Source organism: Leopardus geoffroyi, chromosome B1 (assembly GCF_018350155.1).
Source record: "Leopardus geoffroyi isolate Oge1 chromosome B1, O.geoffroyi_Oge1_pat1.0, whole genome shotgun sequence".
In the NCBI taxonomy this organism is placed as follows: Eukaryota; Metazoa; Chordata; class Mammalia; order Carnivora; family Felidae; genus Leopardus; species Leopardus geoffroyi.
Genome location: NC_059327.1, coordinates 63063311 through 63072153, shown reverse-complemented (window position 1 = coordinate 63072153; position 8843 = coordinate 63063311). Strand labels below are relative to the sequence as shown.

Genomic DNA, 8843 nt, shown 5'->3' with positions numbered 1-8843 from the left:
AGACAGAGATCAGTTTCTGATTTTTAAGTGATAACATTACTATATCCACCAGAATTCCTGGGCCAGTTTCAATGACTGGATTTTATTTGTTTATTTATTTGTTTATTTGCAATTTGTGTACTTTTTTTTATTTTAGGGAAAAAGAGTGAGGGGGAAAGGGAGGCAGAGAGAGAGAAACAGTGAATCCCAGGCAGGCTCTGTGCTCAGTGCAGAGCCTGATGTGGCCCCCATCCCACCACCCTGGGATCATGACCTGAGTCGAAATCAAGGGGTCCGATTCCAAACCCGAGAGACTGGCCTCCTTAGCATTTCTGTTGACATTTTTCCTAGGGGGTTGGTGAAATGAGGATGTGGGGAGGCCAGATGGAGGCTACTGTTGTATTGCAGGTGAAGAATGCTGTAGACCTGATCCAGACTGACACCAGTGGATTACAAAGTGGAGATATATACACTGGCGATTGATTGCCTGTGGAGAATGAGGGAGTGCAAGGAGGCTCCAGGTTCATGATTTGGACATTTGGGTGATTTGAGTTGCCATCTGGAGGTAGGAAAACACTACAGAAGAGTAGGTTTGGGGAGAAATTGAAGTTAAATATTGGTCACATTGGGCTATTATACTGGATTTCATTGAGAAACCCCAGCAGAGAAGTTCAGTATGCAGTTGGAAATCCTGACATTTATGGGATAGGTCTTAGCTAGAGGCAGTAAGTAGCCATCGCAATACAAAGTAAAGCGATTGGACTAGATGAAATCCCGATAGGATTTTGACAAAGGAACAGAGAAAGGTACATGGCCCTTTTAAATATTCTGACGCTGCACAATTGCCAAAGGGTCTTCCTTTGCTTATCCTTCAACCAGAAAAACAAACCAATGCATTATATGTGAATCTATTCCTGTTGCTTTCCAAAACAGTATAAATACACCCACACGTGGACACCCTCACACAGGCACAGACACTATTTCTGGTTCACTCTTAAGGGAGTAACAATCAAGAAGCTACATAAGTTGGTGGAAAAAGACCTAAGCTCTTTAACCAGATTGTTGGGGTTAGATCCACCACTTACAAGATTGGGTTCAGGGCTGGCTGTAGAATGGCTATAATATTAATGTGGTGAAAACTAAGTAACTGAATACAAACCAGGTGCTTAAAATACTGCCTGGCACTTGGAATGCACAAATGCCATATCAGCTATTACTATTTTGAGTGGTAAATTCCTTCATCTGTGATACGGTAGAGAAACTAGATGCAATGGTTCTATCTTGATACGCAGAAGGCTGAACATATTACTCACGACACTGCCTTAAAAAATATTATTATTTCCATATCAAATATATTTTCTGGACCAAAAGACTTAAAGAATCATGTTTTTTGTTCTCTTCCTTTCTTTTTTAAAAAATTTTTTTAACGTTTATTTTTGAGAAAGAGAGAGAGACAGAGCATGAGTGGGGGAGAGGCAGAGAGAGAAAGAGACACAGAATCTGAAGCAGGTTCTGAGCTCTGAGCTGTCAGCACAGAGCCTGATGCAAGGCTTGAACTCATGAACCATGAGATCATGACCTGAGCCAAAGTCGGATGCTTAACCAACTAAAGCACCCTGGCGCCCTGTCTCTTCCTTTCTTAACAAGAAGCCATTTGTCATTACCTCTTTCACTGCTCCAAAACTATTTCCAAATGTTATCAGTAATCTGGTGTTCAACAGTGAAGTAGTTTCTATACGAAACTTTAGGTTTTTTTTTTATCTTTTGCGAAGTTGATCTTGCCGACTGTTCTCAGAAAGCACTTTCAGTCTGACAGGTTAAGTTTTCCCCTCTGAGAAATGGGTGATTCCCAGATTTCTTTCCCCAGCTCTTTTCTCTGTTGACACTTTTGTTTCCTTATCCCAAGTCTCCTTATCCCAGAACAGGCTCCAACAGACAGTTACATCCTGTCACACTGCATGGATATTCTTGGGAGCAGTGTGTGAAAGCTTACCCAGACTTCCCAATATGCTTAACAGCAAAACCTCTTGGTTAAGATAGACAGGAAGCTCTGATACGTTCTACCCAGGGCTCTTGGTGACTTTATTCACACAGAAGCTGAAAACTATCAGAGGTGTATTGCTAACCCTGGCTGGTCTTTTTCCTGATCTCATAAACACCAGCTAGGAGTCTCATTTTTTTTTTTTTTTAATTTTTTTTTAACGTTTATTTATTTTTGAGACAGAGAGAGACAGAGCATGAACAGGGGAGGGTCAGAGAGAGGGAAACACAGAATCCGAAACAGGCTCCAGGCTCTGAGCTGTCAGCACAGAGCCCAACGCGGGGCTCGAACTCACGGACCGTGAGATCATGACCTGAGCCGAAGTCGGCCGCTTAACCGACTGAGCCACCCAGGCGCCCCAGGCGTCTCATTTTTAATAACTCATGCATGAGACTTTGTATGGCTCTCACTACATGTAAGGCCCTAAGCCAGAAGCCTGGAGTACAGAGATCGCATTTGGAGCCCCCATCATCAGAGAACTGACAGTCCAGAGAATGGAGAAACATAAGCTATATAATTTAAGGACTTCCTCAATGTGGATGGCTGTCCATTCAAGGAATAAGATAAAACAAATTGCTTCCTCAACCTAGGTCATCAGGCTCCTAAGCATTATGATTCTTAAGTTTTTTCTTTATCTTCCCAGGAACATACTATTAATATACAAATATGTAAGCCTAGGAATTTTTTGTTTTTTTTCATTTATGTTACAATACAAACACGCTATGTCCTTTGCTTTAACACTTAAGTATATCTAGAAATAGTTTTGATACTTGCATATGTAGATCTATTTCTCCTATCATTTCATTAATTTATTTAACTTTTTTAATGTTTATTTTTGAAAGACAGTGGGGGGGGGGAGGGGCAGAGAGAGAGAGGGAGACACAGAATGTGAAGCAGGCTCCAGGCTCTGAGCTGTCAGCACAGAGCCTGACACTGGACTCGAACTCATGAACAGAGAGATCATGACCTGACTTGAAGTCAGACGCTCAACCAACTGAGCCACCCAGGCACCCCATATTTCTTCTATAATTTTAAAACATTCACTGCCTCCTTGATATAAAGACAAATGGGATGTACTTGTGGTAGAGGTGTTTTGTTTTTTGGTTTTTTTTTTCGAAGAACCAGTCATGTAATATTGTTATTTATAAATATTAGAAATGCAAAAACAATTACAATACCTTCTGCAACTTTTCCAGGAGAAATGGGGAACCACAAATACAATATTATAATTTTAGAAAACAAGGGTAAATGTCTTATGGTAGTTGGAAAACAAAAACAAATATACCATGGTTCTTGGGATCAGAGTATCCCAAGAACTAACCCGGGATTATATAATACTCTAAATGCAGTTACAGTCACTGCACATAGGCAGAACCCCACTCCATCCGTCAAAACTTAGCTTCGGCTTCAAGACTGCTAATGCCACTAAAGGGAAGCAAGAAATTCTTCTCTACCCTCAAGGTCCTTCAGCTGGACTAAGAATTAAACTTAACATGAGACAGATTAACAGGAGGAAAAAAAAAAGTGTGCACACAGAGACCCAATATTAAAAATGAAACCTAAAGAAATGGCAAAAGCAGGCACTTTTTATACATTTTAGACAAAGAGGCAGTACATTTGTGAGGAGTTGGGGGCACCTGGGTGGCTCAGTTGGTTAAGCATCCAACTTCTGATTTCGGCTCAGGTCATGATCTCATAGTTGGTGAGTTTGAGCCCTTCATTGGACTCTATACTGACAGTGAAGCTTGGGATTCTCTCCCCCTCTCTCTCTCTTCCCTTCCCCTGCTCACTCTCTTTAATTAAAAAAAAAAAATTAAAATTAAAAAAATAAAGGGGCACCTTGGTGGCTCAGTCGGTTGGGCATCCGACTTCTGCTCAAGTCATGATCTCATGGTTTGCCAGTTCCAGCCCCAAATCAGGCTCTCTACGGTCAGCACACAGCCCACTCCCTCTCTCTCTGTCCCTCCCCTGCTTGTGCTCTCTCTCTCTCTCTCTCTCTAAAATAAATAAACATTTAAGATAAATAAATAACTTTTTGAGGAGTTGACAGGACAAAGTAAACTTATATTTGAGAGTTTCAGTTAGTAAGAAATTCTAAACAGAATTTGGGCTAAGGTTGTAAACTAGTGAAAAGTAACAAGGGTACTTTATACAGCCTTTTTGGCTCTAAATTTCCCATCTCTGGTGATAAGTATGGCTCTTTATGTCCTGGTACAGGGATGGGAGGGAATCTTTTACATGGGAGATTAATTTCCTGCTTTCAGGGGCACAGGAAGGTGTGAGTGTCCTTCTTGCATGGCTGTGTTTTAATTGGCTATTTATTTATTTTTGAGAGAGAGAGAGAGAGAGAGAGAGGGAGAGTGTGTGCGTGTGAGCAAGCAAGTGAGGTGCAGAGCCTGGAGTGGGACTTGTGCTCACCCAGAGCAGGGCCTGAGTTTACAAGATGTGAGACCATGACCTGAGCCAAGTCAGATGCTTAACTGAGTCACCCAGGTGCCCCCTCTTTTTATTTTTTTTTTTATTTTTTTTAATTTTAGAGACAGAATGCCAGTGGGGTTGGGCGGGGAGAGGGGAAAGGGGCAGGGAGAGAGAGAGGGAGGGAGAGAGAGAGAGACAGAGACAGAGACAGAGAGAGAGAGAGTGAGACTCTTAAGCAGGCTCCACAATCAGCTCGGAGCCCAACATGGGGCTCAATCCCATGATGGCCCTGGGATCATGACCTGAACCAAAATTGACAGTCCAACTGAGCCACTCAGGCGCCCCTAAGTAGCTTTAATGTGAAATAACTAATATGCCATTTGATATATTTTGGGGTGGCTTGCCCTGGCTCCTATACCACAAACACACCAAGTGAGTATCAAATGGTTTATTACTCACATAGTGAGACTCTTTGTGGAGAGCATTGTGGCTACCAATCCAAAATGGCTTGAGAGAAGGGACAAAGATGACCCGCTGGGGGTTCTTTTGGTGGTTGAGGAGAGGCACTGGGGGTAAGAGCCTCTGCAGCAGGGACTTTCTTAATTAGAACCACCTCACCAAGTCCAGTGAAGGAACATCCAGTCTGTCCTAACAGCTTATCCAGGTGCGGGGCAGGGGGTGGAGCCAGAGGGGTAAGGGTTAAAAGACATCAGCTTCGAACATCAAAAATGAACTCAGACTGGGGCGCCTGGGTGGCGCAGTCGGTTAAGCGTCCGACTTCAGCCAGGTCACGATCTCGCGGTCCGTGAGTTCGAGCCCCGCGTCGGGCTCTGGGCTGATGGCTCAGAGCCTGGAGCCTGTTTCCGATTCTGTGTCTTCTTCTCTCTCTGCCCCTCCCCCCTTCATGCTCTGTCTCTCTCTGTCCCAAAAATAAATAAAAACGTGGAAAAAAAAATGAACTCAGACTCTTTAATGCAAGCATTTTCCACTAACATAGGGAGAAGATGGAACACACAGAATGATTTACAAGGTGGTTCAGGATTCATCTTTGACTAGACTTATCGTAAGCGATTTTGAAGAAGGCCCAATGGAAAAATAAGGCATAAGTTTTTCTGAAAAAAATTCACTGAACGTATATAAATGTGAATTATTACTCAAATTGTAAAACGAAATTTCTCCTAACTCATAGTCCAGAAAAATGCCAATGTGCTTGAGGTTTACTGAATCCTCTGTGCCATCCGTACTGGTCCAGAACTGGATTTGCCAGCAGCCATTGTTTGGCACTGGTGATATAAAAGCCCTTCTGGGGAAAGACTCCTTACACACACCCAAGGACCATTCGCCTAGGCCTCTTACTTCTACCTGCCAAAAATGCCTGCCAGCATCAAATCCCTCACAACTCAGGACAGCTGGGTAAGAAGTAAATGTTTGGGGATTACGAGCACCACTCGGTTTCATCTTTTGAAACGTTGCCGTCTTCTTATCTTGCGAGATAAGAAGGTTGTGATGAGCAGTTTCGGGATCGAGGGTCAAATCGACCTGAAATGTGCTGATCATTTTCTGCAGCCCAAAATACTGTGGGGGGAGACTGCAAATCTCCTTCCTTAATTTATATGAAAAGGCTGCTGGGGTCTCTAGGTGTTCGTACGTGTTGTGGATACTTTCAATGCCGGTCAGTAAATCTAGGTCTGTCTGCAAACACTTCTCGGTTATTGCACTAAGCAGACTCCTGAGTGTGGAATGGTAGTCTGACATCTGGTTTTTGCCTTCAATTACTTTTTCTTGAACACGGTTCTCTTCAATTAATAACCTAATATGAATTGCACCCTGCTCCTTTCCCAAGAAATGCCTAAATTGTTCAAATTCAGAGTGCAGTTTGTATCTTCGGTTTTCGACCTTCTGTCTCAACTGAAATAATTTTGAGACTTGCATTTTTAACCCCTTTTCGGCATCTTCAACCTGCTTCTTCAGGGGCTCAATGTAGCTTTTGAGCTTCTTCCTGTGGCGGGCTGCAGCTTGCTCAATGGGCGTCAGGGGGTGGTCCTGGTGGTCGGAGGAGGCTTTGCACTGGGGACACAGCAGCTCCAGGTCCTTCTCACAGAACAGGGCCAGGACCCTATTGTGCTTCTCACACAGGGGTCTCTCGTCCTGCAGTTTCCTCTTGCTCCTGGCGCCGGGAAGCTGCCGGACAAAACCAGTCACGTGACATAACTGCGTGTTCCTCCTGAAGTTCCTGTCGGGGCAGTGGTGGAGGCAGACAGGACAGGGGAGGATGTGCTGGAGATCCTCCCAGCACTGCTGGATGCAATGGAGACAGAAGTTGTGCCCGCAGGCAATGGTCACTGGGTCTCTCAGGTAATCCAGGCAGACGGGGCAGCTGGCCTCTGCGTGGAGCTCAGCCAGGGAGGCTGCAAAGGCCATTGCGCGGTCAGGGTGTGTGTCTGAGGAAACTCCCTTCAGAAAGGCCTGGATCTCTGGGAGCTAGAAAAGTCAGCAGTCGATGAGTCTTCGGCCTTCTCTCTGTTCCTTCAAAAGCTGCCAGGAGGTGCAGGTTTCCCGGATGTGCAACACACTGTAGCCACTCGAGCCTGTTTCCGCTCCTTTCCCTTCAGCTCTGCAACAGCTGCCAGGAGTTACAGCAGCCCCCAATCAGTCTCTGCTTCTGGCACTTTTGTAACCTTTACTCAATGGCTGGAAATCAAAGCTTGCTACGTAATCCTCTTCTAAGGAAAGAGCCACAACTCCAGGTGGCGATGGAAATCAATGACGTGGGGACACAGTTAGCAAAATCCAGATGCGAGCAAGTCTGTGGGACAATTCACCAGGTTCCTTCAAGAGAATAGTGAGGAAAAAAAGAATATATATTAAAGAGATAAGGAGCACATATATCATTGGCGATGTTTTATGAGGTTTATTTCTGATACTCGAATACATAAAAATTAAAAAAAGATAATTGTAGTTATTTGCATAACTAATAGTGGATATTTGATGATTTTAAAAAAGGGGAATAATGTGGTTTTGTTAATGAAGAGACTCTACATATACTTGAAAGAGACATAGTTTAATATTTACTTATAAACCCTATGATATCTAGGATTTGCTTCACAATAATGAGGGGTAGGGAAGAGTGGGGGCATAATTACTGGGTGCATACATGAGATGTTGGCTGAACTCTGCCCTCCCCAATTCATGGTTAAGCCCTAACTCCTAGTACCTCAGACTGTGACCCTATTTTTTAAAATAATGTCTTCTTTCTTTTAAGCTTATTTATTTATAAGTAATCGCTACACCCAACGTGGGGCTTGAACTCATGACCCTGAGATTAAGAATCGCACGCTCTTCTGACTAAGCCAGGCAGGCACCCCCGTAACCCTATTTTGTGGTAAGGTCTATAAAGCAACGATTAAGTTAACCATGAGGCTGGTCAGGTGAAGCCTAATACAATATGACTGGTGTCCTTACACAAGGAAGAGATACAGGTATGGGCAGGCGTACAGGAAAAGCCAGGTGAGTAGGAGGCCATCTGTAAGCCAGTGAGGCCTCAGGAGAAACCGAACCGATGCCACTTTGATCTTCAACCTCCAGCCTCTGAATTGTGACAGAACACATTTTTGTTGTTTACGTCAACTGGCGTGTGGTATTTGGCTATGGAGCCCCAGGAAACTGACACATTGGGTTCATTATACTATTTTTCAATTTTATAAGCTTAGCATGTTCTATATAAAAACATTTTTTAAAAGGCTAACCATTGTTTTCAGTGTGCACTGCCCCCTCCTAGCCAAGCCAGTCTTTCTCTTCCTTCTTTCAGCTGTAACCCTTACTCTCCCCTCCATCCCAAAGTGTCAGATCCCTTCAGCCTGTCTCCCAGGGAAACTTAAGAGATTCAGGCAGACTTAGGGGCGCCTGGGTGGCTCAGTCGGTTAAGCGGCCGACTTCGGCTGGGGTCATGATCTCGTGGTCCGTGAGTTCGAGTCCCGAGTCGGGCTCTGTGCTGACAGCTCAGAGCCTGGAGCCTGCTTCAGATTCTGTGTCTCCCTCTCTCTGACCCACCCCCGTTCATGCTCTGTCTCTCTCTGTCTCAAAAAGAAATAAACGTTAAAAAAAATTTTTTTTTTTTTTTAATAAAACACAGGATAAAGGGGCACCTGGGTGGCTCGGTCGGTTAAGTGTCCGACTTTGACTCAGGTCATGATCTCTCGATTCTTGAATTCAATCTCAGAGCCTGTAGCCTGCTTCAGATTCTGTGTCTCCCTCTCTTGTTATCCTCCCCTCTCCCCCCCGCTTGCTCTCTCTCTCTCTCAAAAATAAATAAACATTAAAAAACACAGAATAAAAATAGAATTCAATTTGGCAAGGTGAATATCTCATAAAAACCTGCTAATTATTTTAAGTGGCAATAATGGTA

The 8843-nt window shown here is 43.9% G+C and overlaps 1 protein-coding gene across 1 annotated transcript; it reads right to left on the bottom strand.

Annotated features, from left to right (window-relative positions):
- Window positions 1-5473: 5473 nt before the first annotated feature.
- On the bottom strand, window positions 5474-6859 carry LOC123596373 (putative tripartite motif-containing protein 75). Its single transcript, XM_045474923.1, has one exon. The coding sequence runs from the start codon at window positions 6857-6859 to the stop codon at window positions 5474-5476; it is 1386 nt and encodes a 461-aa protein (XP_045330879.1).
- Between the last annotated feature and the right edge of the window lie 1984 nt (window positions 6860-8843).

What these genes read in the sequence shown, in the direction of transcription:
- LOC123596373 (XM_045474923.1), bottom strand. Translation starts at nt 6,859, where the DNA reads ATGGCCTTTGCAGCCTCCCTGGCTGAGCTCCACGCAGAGGCCAGCTGC.